Below are 19,925 nucleotides of genomic sequence, written 5' to 3'. Positions count from 1 at the left end.
AACAATACGTTATGCCAACATTGTTCTTTACTTAGGCAGCGCGATTGCGCTGCCTATGATCATTTTGGTGGACTTTGTCATAAAGACCACAGCAAAGGCAAAAGGAGAACATGGAATCAAATCGGGAATAAAACTCTACTGGACTTAGTGTATGCAGATGATTTAAGCATCCTAGATGTGAACAAAATGAACGATTTTTCAGCAGTTTGGCTAGTTCAGTGTGGAAGAATAGGTTTGAAAATTAATGTTAAGAAGACTAAGTCACTAAGACTAGGAATAAGTGAAGGTGAAATAAGGATGTTGGGTAACGAGAAGATTGATAAAATTGACAGCTTTACCTACCTAGGTAGTATCAAACAGTTCGTTGTAATGAACTGTAAGTAAGGAGAGACCCGGCTCAATAGTAACCGAAACTCTAGAAAAGGAATTTTGATACCAATGGATAGATCAAACGAATAAATTTTTTATGCTTATTTCAAATATATAAGTTTCGTCAAGTTTAGTCTTACCCATCAAAAGTTACTCGCAGAGAAAATTTTCCTTATATCGAAAAAAGGGAGAAACACCCCCAAAAGGTCATAGAACCTTGATAAAAATCGCAACATCAGATTCAGTGTATCAGAGAGCCCTACTTTAATAAGCTTCTATCTCCAAAAATGTGGAATTTTGTATCACTGATGCGTGTTTATTTGTTTTTTTGTTTGTTTTTTTCCAGGGGTGATCGTATCGACCCTGTGGGCCTATAATATCGCGGGAGGGCTCATTCGATCTAAAATTAAAAGTTCTAGTGCTCTTTCTAGGTTACAAAAATGGAGGGCAACTAGGCCCCCTCCCACGCTCCCTTTTTCCCAAAGTTACCCGATCAAAATTTTAAGATAGCCTTTTTGTTCAAAATAGTCGAAAAATATAATAACTATGTCTTTGAGGATGACTTAATCCCCCACAATCCCCGGGGTAAAGGCTGCAAGTTATGAACTATGCTCAATGTTTACACATAGCCTTGGTTATTGGGAAATATACAGACGTTTTCAGGGGGGATTTTTTCTGGTAGTAGAGGGAGGGGTGGATTGGGATTAACGTGGGAGGATATTTCCACGGAGGAAGTTTTCATGAGGGAAGGACGTTGCTATGAAGGGGGTGCCGGATTTCCCAGCTTTATTTAAAAAACGATAAGATATTAAATAGAAAACAAGTTTTCAACTGAAAAAGTTTTCAAGTGAAAACTTTTCAACATCAAACCTTAAAACGAACAGAAACCATTACGTATATGATTGGGTTCGCCCCTAGTCAACACCTCGCTCTTTACGCTAAAGATTTCTTAGTAGTTTCATAAGAGCTATTTATTCTAATTAACGGCCTTTGTGATTAAGGGGTCATTCTTAAAGAATTGGAAAAAACTCGAACGAAAGAATTGGAAAAACTCGGAAAAATAGCGTAAAGAGCGAGGTATTGACTAGGGGGACACCCCCCCCCCCAATACACGTAATAAAAATATAATAATATAGAAGTTCGTTATGTAAGTTAATTCATAAGCTACCATGGGCGTAGGGAGGGGGGGCAGGGAGGGGGGCAGCTGCCCCCCCCGAGACCGTCAAATTTACCTTAGATATGGCTGTAAAAGCAGATGGTTTGGAAAAAGCAGTTGATAAAACTCCATCACACTATCGACTACCCCCCCCCCCCTTAGACAATATGCTACCTAATGCTGCCTATGCCCATGTAAGTTACTTATATTTATTATAATAAAAAAGTTCGTAAATAAAATTGAACTACTTTCGAGAAAGCCATTTAACCAAACAAAGTAAAACTAGTATGCAAATTTCGTGTTAATTATTCATGTACGGTGAGCCATAATCAAAACATGCATTAATTTAAAAACGTTCAGATATTGAATAAAAAAACAAGTTTTTTTTAAATACTTTTTCCAATACTCTAATCTAGGCTCGCAAACTTATCTTCCTACTCTTGCAAACTTTTTTCTACTGTGAAGAACACCCTGGGCCTTGGCTATTCTACTTTTAACATCTTCACTGCACCCACCGTCTTTGCTAATAATTAAATAAAAAAAACTAATTTTCTTAACTGAAAGTAAGGAGTGACATTAAAACTTAAAACGAACAGAAATTATCCCGTATATGAAAGGGGCTGTCCCCTCCTCAACGCTTCGCTCTTAAAACTTTAGCGTAAAGAGTGAGGCGTTGAGGAGGGGAGAGCCCCTTTCATGTACGTATTAATTTCTGTTCGTCTTAAGTTTTAATGTCGCTCCTTACTATCAGTTAAAAAAATTTGTTTTTTTATTTAATTATTAGCAAAGACGGTGGGTGCAGTGAAGATGTTAAAAGTAGAATAGCCAAGGCCCAGGGTGTTCTTCACAGTAGAAAAAAGTTTGCAAGAGTAGGAAGATAAGTTTGCGAGCCTAGATTAGAGTATTGGAAGCTGAAGTGATGATATTGGTCAAGTATGGTTGTGAAGCGTGGGCGCTCCGAAAGACGAAGGAGGAAGTACAAGATGTTTTCCAGAGAATTTTTTTTACAGATTGTTTTGGGTACTCGACTGCCTGGACGTATCTCAAACAGCAAGATGTGCGAAATATTTGATTCAATCTCGCTTTCTCGGGCTATAATGTAAAAATGGTTGATATGGCTGAGGCACGTTTTGCAGATGATAGATGACAGATTGCCGAAGATTGTCCGCGTCGGCCAACCGTCTAGAGGCATACGTAAAGCAGGTCATCCCCTAAAAGGGTGTGATGATATCGTAAGAAAATATTTAAGAGAAGTGGGAGCTTCCTGGGATGATATAAAGACTTAGGCTTTGAATAGATTGGGATGGAGAAGGAGCGCACGTAGCTGTGTTGGCCTCAGGCTGCTTGGTGCTACAGTGAGTTGTTAGGGGCAGTAGTATTAGTAGTTGTAGTAGTAGTAGTAGTAATAGTATTAGTAGTAGTAGTACTAGTTTAGAAGCTACAAGAAACATTTCATAAGAAGTTTTTGCTCATAGCTTTTTACGTTTTGATTTTTTTTTTTTGTATTTTTTTTTTCAAAATTAAATTTGCAAGATTCGATTCCCAAGACTTCCTGTACTATTACGGGATCCTTATTTCTATGATTTTAAATTACCCTGACCTTTTTGAAGATAGAAGCAAATTTTGAGAAAAAACTTTGAATTTTTACCTTGTTCTCCTCTTTTTTTCTCATTCTGACAGTTCGGTATGAGTAGAGAGGGGGCTGCTACTCCGAACAGTACATAATTTATGCATGTTTTTATGGTTTTCTCACTGAGAATGAAAAAACAGTATTTTTATCACTTGGAAAAACAGGAACTTTCTAACATTTATGGATGTTTTCTTTGATGGTTATGAGTGTTGGTCAATTTATTTCATGTTTTTCTCGGATGTCAACATCAAATTATGGATGTTTTATGGTTTTTGTCAGTGAGAATTTGAAAAACAGGAACTTTCTCACATTTATGTCTGTTTTCATGGTTTTTGTCAGTGAGAAGGAAAAAACAGGAACTTTCTCACATTTAAGGATGACAACAGCAATTTATGTTCCTGTGCTATGTCTGTTCGTTGTCAGTGAGAATGAACATGCTTGACGCGAATGTTATGAGATTGTTTGGCTAGCCTGGCCTGAGAACTTGATTTACATAATCGCTAGGGGAAATTATTGATTCACGAAGGGGAAATTAAGAAACACTCTGGCTTCTTTAATCTTAGGTCTGAGGGATAGACGTTCTTTAGGTCAGAGAGAAAAATTAATATTCTATTTTTAAATAGGGCTTCATTGATCTTTAGTGTCAGGAATTATAAATGATATCACTTGTTATCTTGGAATTATGCGGGAGTCTAAAGAGATAGAAATTCTATTTCTAAATACGGCTTCACGGAGCTTTAAGTCGGAGAGATAAATTGTTATTCTAACGAAACCCTAATAGTTTAGCTAGGAAAATTTATGAGATGTAGAGATTAACGTAGGAAAGGGTTTCCTAGAAATTTGAAATGCGTTAGCGCAGAGATGCCATACAAAAGGAACACGCTGAAATTACGTTTAGGGTTTATTCGGGTGAAACCGTTTTATCCATTTTATGGGATTATTTTGGCGAAACAGTCTGAGACATTTTGAAAGAAGATTTGATGAAAGGTTTTAGAAGAGAATTTGAGGGTGAAACTCTGTGGTCGTTATAATACACAAGTTCCATTTGAAAAGTGTTGTGAGGTCCTCTACCCCAACCCCAAAGGGTTCCGATCCCCCACCCCAACCCCGAAGGAAGCCCCCGGTACTCAAAGGTCCCCCAAGCTCCCAAAGAGCCCCAGCCCCCCAAACGCCCTCCTCAGACCCTCAAAGGCCGTCCTCTGGTCCTCAAAGGGTTCCCGAACCCCCAAAGGGCCCCCCCCGGACCCCAGAGGCCCTCCCCCTGGTCCTCAAAGGTCCCCCGGGCCCGAGAAGCGCCGCCGGCCAGGAATGCGCCGCATGGGAATGCGCCGCAGGGGGATGCGCCGCGGGTCGGGGGAAGTGTCGCAGGGATGCGCCGCAGGAATGCGCCGCAGGGCTGCGCCGCAGGGATGCGCCGCTTTTTGTTAGAGTTCTAGTTTACTTTAATTTTAGTTAAGAGTTTGTTGTTTTACCATTGAGTTTCAGTTAGAGTTCTTGTTTAGTTTTAGTTAAGAGTTTAGAGTTTTTAGCTTAGAGTTTTTGTTGTAGCTCTAGTTTAGTTTAGTTTTAGTTAAGAGTTTAGAGTTTTAGCTTAGAGTCATAGCTTAGAGTTTTTGTTAGAGTTTAAGTTTAGTTTAATTTTAGTTAAGAATTTGATGTTTTACCTTTGAGTTTCAGTTAGAGTTCTAGTTTAGTTTAGTTTTAGTTAAGAATTTAGAGGCTTAGAGTCTTAGCTTAGAGTTTTTGTTGAAGTTCTAGTTTAGTTTAGTTTTAGTTAATAGTTTAGAGTTTTAGCTTAGAGTCGTAGCTTAGAGTTTTTGTTAGAATTCTAGTTTATTTTAATTTTATTTTAGAGTTTAGAGTCTTAGCTTAGTCTTAGCTTAGAGTTTTTTTTGTTAGAGTTCTAGTTTAGTTTAATTTTATTTAATAGTGTTATTTTTTTACCTTTTATTTTAAGTTATAGTGTTATTTTATTTTTATTTATGATTTTTGTTTTTTAACTTATATTATTATATTATATTTTTAATTTGATTTCTATTTTAGTTTAGTTTTAGTTAAGATTTTAGAATTTTAGCTTAGAGTTTTTTTTGTTAGATTTCTAGTTTATTTTAATTTTATATAAGATTTTGATTTTTTTACATATTATTTTAATTTATAGTTATAGTTTATTTTTAGTTAAGAGTTTAGAGTTTTTAGCTTATAGTTTTTATTGAAGTTCTAGTTTAGTTTAGTTTTAGTTAATAGTTTAGAGTTTTAGCTTAGAGTCTTAGCTTAGAGTTTTTGTTAGAGTTCTAGTTTAGTTTAATTTTAAGTAAGAGTTTGATGTTTTACCTTTGAGTTTCAGTTAGAGTTCTAGTTTAGTTTAGTTTTAGTTAAGAATTTAGAGTTTTTAGCTTAGAGTCTTAGCTTAGAGTTTTGTTTGTGTGTGTGTGTAAGTTTTTTTGTGTGTGCGAGTTTTTGTGTATGTGCACATATCAATTCTATTTCCCTAAAATAATATAAAATTTTCGTGTGTGTATGTGTGTGTAATAAGTTTTTGTGTGTGTGTAAGTTTTTGTGTGTGTGTTAGTTTTTGTGTGTGTAATTTTTTGTTTGTTTGTTAGTTTTTTTTGTTCGTGTGTAATTTTTTGTGTGTTTGTAAGTTTTTTGTGTTTTTGTACGTTTTTTGTGTGTGATAGGTTTTTTTGTGTATGTTATTTTTTGTGTGTATGTAAGTTTTTGTGTGTGTGTAATTTTTTGTGTGTGTGTGTAAGTTTTTGTGTGTGTGCGTGAGTTTTTTTTTTGTGTGTCAGTAAGTTTTTTTGTGTGTTTAATTTTTTGTGTGTTTGTAAGTTTTTGTGTGTGTGTGTAAGTTTTTGTGTGTGTGTAAGTTTTTATTTGTGTGTAAGTTTTCGTGTGTGTGTGTGTAAGTTTTTGTGTGTGTTTAAGTTTGTGTGTGTGTAAGTTTTTGTGTGTGTAATAAGTTTTTGTGTGTGTTTAAGTTTTTGTTTGTGTAAGTTTTTGTGTGTGTAAGTTTTTGTGTGTGTGTAAGTTTTTTTATGAGTTTGTAAGTTTTTGTGTGTGTATTTAAGTTTTTTGTGTGTGTAAGGTTTTTGTGTGTATGTAAGTTTTTGTGTGTATGTAGTGTGTGTTTATGTTTTTGTGTGTGTAAGTTTTTGTGTGTGTGTAAGTTTTTTTGTTGTTTTGTTTTTTTTTTTTTGTTTTTTTTTTTTTGTTGTTTGTTTTTTTTTTTTGTGTGTTTTATGTTTTTGTGTGTTTTTTTGTTTTTGTGTGTTTGTAATTTTGTTTGTTTGTTTAAGTTTTTGTGTGTGTGTAAGTTTTTTTGTGTGTGTAAGTTTTTTTTTTTTGTGTGTGTTATTTTTTTTGTGTGTGTGTAAGTTTTTGTGTGTGTGTGTCATTTTTTGTGTGTTTGTTTGTTTTTGTGTGCGTGTAAGTTTTTTTGTGTGTGTTTGTTTTCTTGTGCGTGTAAGTTTTTATATGTGTGTTTGTTTTTGTGTATGCGTAAGTTTTTTTGTGTGTGTGTAAGTTTTTGTGTGTGTATGTAAGTTTTTGTGTGTGTGTGTGTAAGTTTCTGTGTGTTTTTGTAATTTTTTGTGTGTGTGTGTGTAAGTCATTATGTTTGTGTAAGTTTATGTGTATGTGTGAGTTTTTGTGTGTTTGTTAGTTTATTTGTGTTTATAAGTTTTTTTGTGTGTGTGTAAGTTTTTGTGTGTGTAAGTTTTTTTTGTGTGTGTGTAAGTTTTTGTGTGTGTAAGTTTTTGTGTGTGTGTAAGTTTTTGTGTGTGTGTAAGTTTTTTTGTGTGTGTTTGTTTTTTTTTGTGTGTGTTAGTTTTTTTGTGTTTTTAATTTTTTGTGTTTGTTTTATTTTTGTGTGTGTGTGTAAGTTTTTTTGTGTGTGTAAGTTTTTTTGTGTTTTTTAGTTTTTGTGTTTATAAGTTTTTGTGTTTCTTTAAGTTTTTGTGTGTGTTTCAGTTTTTGTGTGTGTGTAAGTTTTTGTTTGTGTTTGTAAGTTTTTGTGTGTGTGTAATTTTTTGTGTGTGTGTAATTTTTTGTTTGTGTGTGTGTGTGTGTAAGTTTTTATGTGTGTGTAAGTTTTTGTGTGGGTGTACGTTTTTGTGTGTAAGTTTTTGCGTGTGTGTAAGTTTTTTTTTATGGTTGAGTTTTTGTGTGTGTATTAGTTTTTTTGTGTGTGTGTAAGTTTTTGTGTGTGTGTAGGTTTTTGTGTGTGTGTATTTTTTTGTGTGTGTGTAATTTTTTTTTTTGTGTGTAAGTTTGTTTTAGTGTATAAGTTTTTGTTTGTTTTTATTTGTTTTTGTGTGTGTATGGGTCTTTTTTTGTGTGTAAGTTTATGTGTGTGTGTAAGTTTTTGTGTCTGTGTAAGTTTGTGTGTGTGTGTAAGTTTTGTGTGTGTGTAAGTTCTTGTGTGTGTGTAAGTTTTTTTGTGTGTGTAAGTTTTTGTGTGTGTTTAAGTTTTTGTGTGTGTGTGAGTTTTTGTATGTGTACCCATATCAATTCTATTCTCCTAAAATAATATAAAAATTTCCACTTCAATTCAGATTTTTCTCAAACAGATGAAAGAATTTAAAATACTGTTCTAAATTTTTCATAGAAGATAGAAAAGTTCAAGTTCTCTTCTGAATTCTACCAAAGAACATAATTTAATTCTAATTTCTCCAGAGAAAAGAAAAAGCTTCCACTTCAGTTTTAAGTTCACCAAGACATGAAACATTTAAAGTTTACTTCTAAATTTTTCTTTAGAATATAGGAAAAGTTATACTATGATTGTGATTATTTTCCATGAAGATAAAAAGTTTCACTTTAATTCTAAATTTTCTTAAATTCAATTCCGACCTTTCTCAACGAGATGAAAAAATTTAAACTTCTGTTCCAAATATTTTCCTGGAAGAAGAAAAGTTCAACTTCGATTCTGAATTTTCTCAATGAAAATGAAATAAGTTATTGATCAACTCAATTTTCCCAAAATAATATAAAAATTTTCCACTTCAGTTCAGATTTTTCTCAAAGAGATGAAAAAATTTAACATACTGTTCCAAGTTTTTCTTAGAAGATAGAAAAATTCAAGTTCTCTTTTGCATTTTACTAGAGAACAATTTTATTCTAATTTCTCCCGAGAAAATAAAAATCTTCCACAGATTATTTTCCATGAAGATAAAAAGTTTCACTTTAATTCTAAATTTTCTTAAATTCAATTCCGACCTTTCTCAAAGAGTTGAAAAAATTTAAAGTTCTGTTCCAAATATTTTCCCGGAAGAAGAAAAGTTCAACTTCGATTCTGAATTTTCTCAATGAAAATGAAATAAGTTATTGATCAATTATATTTTACTAAAATAATATAAAATTTTACACTTCAATTAATATTTTTATAAAATATATGAAAAAATTTAAAATAATGTTAAAAATTTTTCTTATAATATATAAAAGTTCAAGTTCTCATCTTAATTTTACCAAAGAACATAATTCAATTCTAATTTCTCAATAGAAAATAAAAAGCTTCCACTTCAGTTTTAAGTTGACCATGACATAAAAAATTTAAAGTTCAGTTCTAAATTTTTCCGTAGAAGATAGGAAAAGTTATACTATGATTGTAATTATTTTCCGTGAAGATGAAAAGTTTCACTTTAATTCTAAATTTTCTTAAATTCAGTTCCGACTTTTCACATAGAGATGAAAAAATTCAAAGTTCTGTTCCAAATTTTTCATTGAAGATAGGAAAAGTTATACTTTGATCGTGAATATTCAAGTTCTCTTCTGAATTTTACCAAAGAACATAAATCAATTCTAATTTCTCCAGAGAAAATAAAAAGCTTTCACTTCAGTTTTAAGTTCACCAAGACATAAAAAATTTAAAGTTCAGTTCTAAATTTTTCCGTAGAAGATATGAAAAGTTATACTATGATTTTGATTATTTTCTATGAAGATAAAAAGTTTCACTTTAATTCTAAATTTTCTTAAATTCAATTCAGACTTTTCTCAATGAGATGAAAAAATTTAAAGTTCCGTTCCAAATATTTTCCCGGAAGAAGAAAAGTTCAACTTCGATTCTGAATTTTCTCAATGAAAATGATATAAGTTATTGATCAATTATTTTTTCCCAAAATAATATGAAAAGTTTCCACTTCAGTTCAGATTTTTCTCAAAGAGATGAAAAAATTTTAAATACTGTTCCAAATTTTTCATAGAAGATAGAAAAATTCAATTTCTATTCTTAATTTTACCAAAGAACAGAATTCAAGTCTAATTTCTCCAGAGAAAATAAACAGCTTCCACAGATTATTTTCCATGAAGATAAAAAAAAATTTCCATAGAAGATAGGAAAAGTTATACTATGATTGTGATTATTTTCTATGAAGATAAAAAGTTTCACTTCAATTTTAAATTTTCTCAAAGAAGTGAAGAAAAGTTCAACTTCGATTCTGAATTTTCACAATGAAAATGAAACAAGTTTTTGATCAATTCTATTTCCCCAAAATAATATAAAAATTTTCCACTTCAGTTCAGATTTTTTTCAAACAGATGAAAAAATTTTAAATACAGTTCCAAATTTTTTCATAGAAGATAGAAAAGTTCAAGTTCTCTTCTGAATTTTACCAAAGAACATAATTCAATTCTAATTTCTCCAGAGAAAATAAAAAGCTTCCACATCAGTTTTAAGTTCACCAAGACATAAAAAATTTAAAGTTCAGTTCTAAATTTTTCCATAGGAGATAAGAAAAGTTATACTATGATTTTGATTGTTTTCATGAAGATAAAAAGTTTCACTTTAATTCTAAATTTTCTTAAATTCAATTCCGACCTTTCTCAAAGAGATGAAAAAATTTAAAGTTCTGTTCCAAATATTTTTCCGGAAGAAGAAAAGTTCAATTTCGATTCTGAATTTTCTCAATGAAAATGAAATGAGTTATTGATCAATTCTATTTTCCTAAAATAATATAAAATTTTCCACTTCAATACAGATTTTTCTCAAAGAGATGAAAAAATTTAAAACATTGTTCCAAATTTTTCATAGAAGATAGGAAAAGTTATACTTTGATTGTGAATATTCTTCATGAAGATATGGAGCACCACTATAATTATGAGTTTTCTCGAAGAAGTGCAAAATGTACAAGTTCTCTTCTGAATTTTCTTAGAGAAGAGAAAAAAAGTTAGCTCAATTCTGAAATTTACCAACGAATATGAAAAAGCTTACATTTCAGTTCCTAATTTCTCAACTACATAAAAAATTTAAAGTTCAATTATAAATTTTTCCATAGAAGATAGGGATGGCTATACTATGATTGTGACTATTTACCATCAATATAAAAAATTTCACTTTGTTTCTAATTTTTCTTAAATTCATTTCATTCATATAACCACCAAAAACAATAGGTTAGGTTAGGTATAAACAAATATTAATAAATAATTAGAAACATTTTTCCATGTTTAAGTTAGGTTAGGTTAGGTAAACTTATCACGAGCGCTCATGATAAGCTAACCTAACCTAACTTAAACATGGTAAAAGATTAAATTAGGTTAGGTTAGGCTAGATTAAGTTAGGTTAGGTTAAGTTAGGTTAGGTTAGGTTAGGCTACGTACGCGCGCGTACGTAGGAGCGCTCGTGATAAGTTTACCTAACCTAACCTAACTTAAACATGGAGAAATGTTTCTAATTATTTATTAATATTTATTTATACCTAACCTAACCTATTGTTTTTGGTGGTTAGATGAATGAACTGAATTTAAGAAAAATTAGAAATAAAGTGAAACTTTTTATCTTCAAGGTAAATAATCACAATCATAGTATAGCCATTCCTATCTTCTATGGAAAAATTTAGAATTGAACTTTAAATTTTTTATGTCTTTGAGAAATTAGGAACTGAAATGGAAGCTTTTTCATTTTCAATGTTAAATTTCAGAATTGAGCTAACTTTTTTTCTCTTCTCTAAGAAAATTAAGAAGAGAACTTGTACATTTTGCACTTCTTCGAGAAAACTCAGAATTAAAGTGGAGCTCCATATCTTCATGAAGAATATTCACAATCACAGTATAACTTTTCCTATCTTCTATGAAAAATTTGGAACAATGTTTTAAATTTTTTCACCTCTTTGAGAAAAATCTGAATTGAAGTGGAAAATTTTATATTATTTTAGGAAAATAGAATTGATCAATAACTTATTTCATTTTAATTGAGAAAATTCAGAATAGAAATTGAACTTTTCTTCTTCCGAAAAAATATTTGGAACAGAACTTTAAATTTTTTCATCTCTTTGAGAAAGGTCGGAATTGAATTTAAGAAAATTTAGAATTAAAGTGAAACTTTTTATATTCATGAAAACAATCAAAATCATAGTATAACTTTTCTTATCTCCTATGGAAAAATTTTGAACTGAATTTTAAATTTTTTATGTCTTGGTAAACTTAAAACTGACGTGGAAGCTTTTTATTTTCTCTGGAGAAATTAGAATTGAATTATGTTCTTTGGTAAAATTCAGAAGAGAACTTGAACTTTTCTATCTTCTATTAAAAAATTTGGAACTGTATTTAAAATTTTTTCATCTGTTTGAGAAAAATCTGAACTGAAGTGGAAAATTTTTATATTATTTTGGGGAAATAGAATTGATCAAAAACTTATTTTATTTTCATTGCGAAAATTCAGAATCGAAGTTGAACTTTTCTTCACTTCTTTGAGAAAATTTGAAATTGAAGTGAAACTTTTTATCTTCATACAAAATAATCACAATCATAGTATAACTTTTCCTATCTTCTATAGAAATTTTTGTTTATCTTCATGGAAAATAATCTGTGGAAGATTTTTATTTTCTCTGTTGAAATTAGAATTGAAATGTGTACTTTGGTAAATTCAGAAGAGTAATTGAACTTTTCTATCTTATGTAAAAAATTAGGATCAGTATTTAAATAATGTTCTTCTCTTTGAAAGAAATCTGAACTAACGTAGAAATTTTTTATATTATTTTGGGGTAATATAATTGATCAATAGCTTATTTCATTTTCATTGATAAAATTCAGAATCGAAGTTGAACTTTTCTTCGTCCGGGAAAATATTTGGAAGAGAACTTTAAATTTTTTCATCTCATTGAGAAAAGTCGGAATTGAATTTAAGAAAATTTAGAATTAAAGTGAAACTTTTTATCTTCATAGAAAATAATCACAATCATAGTATAACTTTTCATATCTTCTACGGAAAATTTAGAACTGAACTTTAAATTTTTTATGTCTTGGTGAACTTAAAACTGAAGTGGAAGCTTTTTATTTTCTCTGGAGAAATTAGAATTGATTTATGTTCTTTGGTAAAATTCAGAAGAGAACTTGAATATTCACGATCAAATTATAACTTTTCCTATATTCAATGAAAAATTTGGAACAGAACTTTAAATTTTTTCATCTCTATGTGAAAAGTCGGAACTGAATTTAAGAAAATTTAGAATTAAAGTGAAACTTTTCATCTTCACGGAAAATAATCACAATCATAGTATAACTTTTCCTATCTTCTACGGAAAAATTTAGAACTGAACTTTAAATTTTGTATGTCTTGGTCAAATTAAAACTGAAGTGGAAGCTTTTTATTTTCTCTGGAGAAATTAGAATTGAATTATGTTCTTTGGTAAAATTCAGATGAGAACTTGAACTTTTCTATCTTGTAAGAAAAATTTGGAACAGTATTTTAAATTTTTTCATCTCTTTGAGAAAAATATGAATTGAAGTGTAAAATTTTATATTATTTTAGGAAAATAGAATTGATCAATAACTTTTTTCATTTTCATTGAGAAAATTCAGAATCGAAGTTGAACTTTTCTTCTTCCGGGAAAATATTTGGAACAGAAATTTAAATTTTTTCATCTCTTTGAGAAACGTCGGAATTGAATTTAAGAAAATTTAGAATTAAAGTGAAACTTTTTATCTTCATGGAAAATAATCTGTGGAAGCTTTTTATTTTGTAAGGAGAAATTAGAATAGAATTGTGTTCTTTGGTAAAATTCAAAAGAGAACTTGAACTTTTCTATCTTCTAAGAAAAACTTGGAACAGTATTTTAAATTTTTTCATATCTTTGAGAAAAATCTGAACTGAAGTGGAAAATTTTTATATTATTTTGGGAAAATTGAGTTGATCAATAACTTATTTCATTTTCATTGAGAAAATTCAGAATATAATTTTAACTTTTTTTATTCTTTTAAAATATTTGGAACATTAGTTTAAATTTTTTCATATCTTTGAGAAAGGTCGGAATTGAATTTAATAAAATTTAGAATTAAAGTGAAACTTTTTATCTTCATAGAAAATAATCACAATCATAGTATAACTTTTCCTATCTTCTACGTAAAAATTTTGAAGTGAACTTTAAATTTTTCATGTCTTTGTGAACTTAAAACTGAATTGGAAGCTTTTTATTTTCTCTGGAGAAATTAGAATTGAATTATGTTCTTTGGTAAAATTCAGAAGAGAACTTGAACTTTTCTATCTTCTATGAAAAATTTAGAACAGTATTTTAAATTCTTTCATCTGTTTGAGAAAATCTGAATTGAAGTGGAAATTTTTATATTATTTTAGGAAAATAGAATTGATATGGGTACACACACAAAAACTCACACACACACAAAAGCTTACACACACACACAAAAAAACTTACACACACAAAAAAACTGACACACACACAAAAACTTACACACACACAAAAACTTACACTCACACACAAAATTACACACACACAAAAGCTTACACACACACATAAGAACTTACACACACACACAAAAACTTACACACACACAAAAACTTACACACACACAAAAACTTACAAACACACACACACACAAAAACTTACACACACAAAAAGAACTTACACACACACAAAAACTTACAGACACACACAAAAAATTACACACACACAAAAACAAAAACACACACAAAAAAACTTACACACACACAAAAACTTACACACACAAAAAAACTCATACACACAAAAAATCTTAAACACAAACAAAAACTTACACACACACAAAAAAATACACACACACACACAAAATCACACACACACACACACAAAAAAACATACACACACACAAAAAATAACACACACACACAAACAATAAAAAACACAAAAAAAAATACAAAAAAAAAAAAAATAAAACAAACAAAAAAAATAAAACACAAAAAAACAAACACACACACAAAAACTTACACACACACAAACACTTACTAACACAAAAAACATTACACACACACAAAAAACTTACACAAACAAAAAAAATTACACACACAAAAACTTAAAAGCAAAAAAAAAAAATAACAAACTCAAAAAAAATAACAAACACACAAAAACTTACACACACAAAAACTTACACACATACACAATGACTAACACACACACACAGACACACATAAACTTACAAACACACACACAAACTTACACACACACAAAAACATACACACACACAAAAAAAAATACACACACACACAAAAACTTAACAACCAAAAAACATACAAAATAACAACAACTATATTACACACACATACAAAATTAAAAACTAAAGAAAACTAACACACGCTAAAAAAATTACACGCACACAAAAACTTACACACACACACAAACTTACACACACACACAAAAACTTATTACATAAACACTTAAACACACACAAAAACTTACACACAAACAAAAACTTACACACACACAAAAACTTACACACACACACAAAAAATTACACACACACAAAAACTTACACACACACAAAAACTAACTGAAAAAAAAAAAAAAAACTTACACACACACAAAAACTTACACACACACACAAAAACTAACACACACACAAAAACTTACATACACACAAAAACTTACATACACACAAAAACCTTACACACACAAAAAACTTACATACACACAAAAAACTTACAAACACACAAAAAATTACACACGCACAAAAAAAACTTACCCACTCACAAAAACTGACACACACAAAAACTTAAACACACACAAAAACTTACAAACACACAAAAAATTAATACAAATGAAAACATACACGAAAATTTTATATTATTTTAGGAAAATAGAATTGATATGTGCACATACACAAAAACTCGCACACACAAAAAAAATTACACACACACACAAAAAAAACTCTAAGCTAAGACTCTAAGCTAAAAATCTAAATTCTTAACTAAAACTAAACTAAACTAGAACTCTAACTGAAACTCAAATGTAAAACATAAAACTCTTAACTAAAATTAAACTAAACTAGAACTCTAACAACAACTCTAAGCTATGACTCTAAGCTAAAACTCTAAACTATTAACTAAAACTAAACTAAACTCGAACTTTAATAAAAACTCTAAGCTACAAACTCTAAAATCTTAACTAATACTAAACTAGAACTCCAACTGAAACTCATAGGTAAAAAAATCAAACTCTTAGCTAAAATTAAACTAGACTAGAACTCTAACAAAAAAACTCTAAGCTAAAATTCTAAAATCTTACCTAAAACTAAACTAAACTAGAACTCAAATTAAAACTCTAAGCTAAGACTCTAAGGTAAAACACCAAACTCTTAACTGAAACTAAACTGAAACTCAAAGGTTAAAAAATCAAACTATTAACTAAAATTAAACTAAACTAGAACTATAACAAAAACTCTAAGCTAAGACTATAATCTAAAACTCTAAAATATTAAATAAAACTAAACTAAACTAGAACTTCAATAAAAACTCTAAGCTAAAAACTCTAAACTCTTAACTAAAACTAAACTAGAACTCTAACTGAAACTCATAGGTAAAAAAATCAAACTCTTAGCTAAAATTAAACTAAACTAGAACTCTAACAAAAAAACTCTAAGCTAAAATTCTAAAATCTTAACTAAAACTAAACTAAACTAGAACTCAAATTAAAACTCTAAGCTAAGACTCTAAGTTAAAACACAAAACTCTTAACTAAAACTAAACTAAAACTATAACTTAAACTAAAATTTAAAAAAATCAAAATATTAAATATAATTAAACTAAACTATAACTCTAACAGAAAAAACTCTAAGCTAAGACTAAACTAAGACTCTAAACTATAAAATAAAATAAAAATAAACTAGAATTCTAACAAAAACTCTAAGCTACGACTCTAAGCTAAAACTCTAAACTATTAACTAAAACTAAACTAAACTAGAACTTCAACAAAAACTCTAAGCTAAGACTCTAAGCCTCTAAATTCTTAACTAAAACTAAACTAAACTAGAACTCTAACTGAAACTCAAAGGTAAAACATCAAACTCTTAACTAAAATTAAACTAAACTAGAACTCTAACAAAAACTCTAAGCTAAGACTCTAAGCTAAAACTCTAAACTATTAACTAAAACTAAACTCTAACAACAAAAAACTCTAAACAACAAAAACTCTATGCTAAAAACTCTAAACTCTTAACTAAAACTAAACAACAACTCTAACTGAAACTCAAAGGTAAAACATCAAACTCTTAACTAAAATTAAAGTAAACTAGAACTCTAACAAAAAGCGGCGCATCCCTGCGGCGCATCCCTGCGGCGCAGCCCTGCGGCGCATTCCTGCGGCGCATCCCTGCGGCGCATCCCTGCGACGCTTCCCCCGACCCGCGGCGCATCCCCCTGCGGCGCATCCCCATGCGGCGCATTCCTGGCCAGCGGCGCTTCTCGGGCCCGGGGGACCTTTTAGGCCGGGGGGGAGGGCCGCTGGGGTCGGGGGGGGCCCTTTGGGGGTCCGGGGACCCTTTGAGGACCAGAGGAGGGCCTTTGAGGTTCTGAGGAGGGCGTTTGGGGGCTTTGGCTCTTTGGGAGCTTGGGGGACCTTTGAGTACCGGGGGCTTCCTTCGGGGTTGGGGTGGGGGATTGGAACCCTTTGGGGTTGGGGTAGAGGACTTCACAACACTGTTCAAATGGAACTTGTGTATTATAACGACCACAGAGTTTCACCCTCAAATTCTCTTCTAAAACCTTTCCTAAAATCTTCTTTCAAAATGTCTCTAACTGTTTCGCCGAAATAATCCCATAAAATGGATAAAACGGTTTCGCCCAAATAATCCCTAAACGTAATTTCAGCGTGTTCCTTTTGTTTGGCATCTCTGCGCTAACGCATTTCAAATTTTTAGGAAACCCTTTCCTACGTTAATCTCTTCATCTCATAAATTTTCCTAGCTAAACTATTAGGGTTTCGTTAGAATAACAATTTATCTCTCCGACTTAAAGCTCCGTGAAGCCGTATTTAAAAATAGAATTTCTATCTCTTTAGACTCCTGCATAATTCCATGATAACAAGTGATGTCATTTATAATTCCTGACACTAAAGATCAATGAAGCCCTATTTAAAACAAGAATATTAATTTTTCTCTCTGACCTAAAGAACGTCTATCCCTCAGGCCTAATATTAAAGAAGCCAGAGTGTTTCTTAATTTCCCCTTCGTTAATCAATAATTTCCCCTAGCGAGTATGTAAATCAAGTTCTCAGGCCCGGCTAGCCAAACACTCTCATAGCATTCGCGTCAAGCATGTCCATTCTCACTGACAACGAACAGACATAAAACAAACATAAATTACTGTTGTCATCCTTTAATGTGAGAAAGTTCCTGTTTTTCCATTCTCACTGACAAAAACCATGAAAACAGACATAAATGTGAGAAAGTTCCTGTTTTTCAAATTCTAACTGACAAAAACCATAAAACATCCATAATTTGATGTTGACATCCGAGAAAAACATCAAATAAATTGAACAAAACACATAACCATCCAAGAAAACAACCATAAATGTGAGAAAATTCCTGTTTTTCCAAGTGAGAAAATTCCTGTTTTTTCATTCTCACTGAGAAAACCATAAAAACATGCATAAATTATGTACTGTTCGGAGTAGCACCCCCCTCTCTACTGGTATGTTCATAATTTTGTTCGTTTTAGAATTTTTTGCGATTTGTTTCCAAAAAGTACTTCGATTTTTTAAAAGTACTTCGTAATTTAAAAGCAACAGAAAAAATTTAATAAGAAGTTTTGAGTTTTTACGTTTGTAGCTATTTTTGTTCTTCGAATTTCTTTGGATTAAAAAAAAAAATTAAAGATTATCTTTTCAAGTCGTCACGTCACTATTAACCTTTTTTGTTGTTTGCAAATTACTCTGACTGGTTTAAAAGCTACAGAACAGAATTTCTTAAAACGGTTTGAGTTCTTATATTTGCCATTCTTTTACCCCATTCTAACAGTTTGGTATATTCGCAGTCATTTTCGTTTTCAAATTTCTTGAGATTTGTTCTAAAATGGATGTTCAATATATCTGATTTCAAGGTATCCAGTCACTATTGATAGAATCCTAACTTCTTTGGCTTCACTTACCCTGATCTGTTTAAAAAGCTACAAGAAAAATTTAATCAGAAGGTTTAAATTTTCACCTGGTTCCATTCTTTTGTCCCATTCCAACAATTCGATATATTTGCAGTTCTATTCGTTTTCCAGGCGAGGAGCGAAACTTGTACCAACAAACAGATTGACCATGAAGTTCAATAGGGGACTTTATTTGTCCAAAAGTTTTTCCCGAACTTTCCAAAAGACTTTGAGCGTCGATCGTCACATTGCATACTGAAAGAAAGTAAATAGTTTTTTGTATCTTCCCTTTATTATTCTTAAAAAACTTTTCTAAGCAAAAATTCAACGGCATTTGAAGAGTAATTAAAACATAAACAGGTAGTGATAAATTCATCTACTAATCCAAATATTAAAATAGATGAAAATAATATTACTGTGTAAATGAGACCTAAAGCGAACGTAAATTAAAATGAAGAGTAACATTACTTTTAAAATTTAGAGATACAGTGGAACTACCATGTATCAAATCTCACGGACGAAAAAGAAAATTTGTTGTTTCGAGGATTTTGAAATCAGCATGAAATAATTCAAATCTTTTACGCTAAAAATCAGTATATACCACATTCTCCTTCGTAAATGTATTATTTCCGTTAAGGTTCCTATGGTTCTGTCTGCTTACTCTGAAATTTCCGTGCAAATCGGAGAAAAATAGTGTCTGACTTGAGGCTCCATGAATGCAACCCATTTTTCGGCCCAGTACATCTGCCCAGCAAATTGCTGGTCGGTCTGAGATAAATTAGACGCTATTTTGGGCATCGAGAATCTACACAGCTTTTTTCCATAGATTTTATCTTCATTAAAGTCCACCTGGATGTGTCTTCAATTTTTTTTCCTGTATGTAAGTGCTCATCCCGAAATTGATGGTCCTTTTTCAGATGAACCAACACTAATGAGACAAAATATTTGGGCATTTTGATCTTTTCTCTAAAGTAACATAATATTCAAAGTCCCCCTGCCGTCCTCAAACACTCCTTGAAAGATTTAAATCAATCCTCTCGCCGTTCCTGAGATATTACAGATGCACTATTTTGATAGATTGGGTGAATGAACTGTCTTTTGATTTATCTCACTGTTTTACGCAAATATATTTAAAGTTCTACTGAGGCTAATAGTACCAAAAATTTAGGTTGATCGAAGAAACTCAGTTGGCTCCTACACCCCCTTCCTCAAATCACATACTATAAAGTCACTTATCCTCCCCTTCCCCCCACAGCTCTCCATAATTTTTGGCTCTAATACAACAATTTGTTTTCGAGATATTACAAATATGGGTTGTAATAACCTTGACATATAGTTTATTTCAATTTACCTCTCCCCCCTCAACTGGGAGTCTGAGGTCCACTTGGGTGCTTAATACTTCCTGAGAGTTTTGACTCGATTCCTTAAGGCATTCCTGA

The 19,925-nt window shown here is 31.1% G+C and overlaps 1 protein-coding gene across 1 annotated transcript in view; it reads right to left on the bottom strand.

Annotated features, from left to right (window-relative positions):
* The window catches only part of LOC148939854 (uncharacterized), a 450,089-nt gene that overhangs the window by 270,138 nt on the left and 160,026 nt on the right, over window positions 1-19,925 (bottom strand). The window contains exon 4 of the mRNA XM_089105986.1: window positions 18,555-18,741. Coding sequence (XP_088962112.1) covers window positions 18,555-18,741 — 187 coding nt within the window. The remainder of the gene's footprint in view (window positions 1-18,554; window positions 18,742-19,925) is intronic.

Source organism: Artemia sp. Qi Xiang Cuo, chromosome 20 (genome assembly GCF_049724085.1).
Source record: "Artemia sp. Qi Xiang Cuo chromosome 20, ASM4972408v1, whole genome shotgun sequence".
NCBI classification, from domain to species: domain Eukaryota; kingdom Metazoa; phylum Arthropoda; class Branchiopoda; order Anostraca; family Artemiidae; genus Artemia; species Artemia sp. Qi Xiang Cuo.
This window is presented reverse-complemented; position numbering and strand designations above follow the sequence as displayed.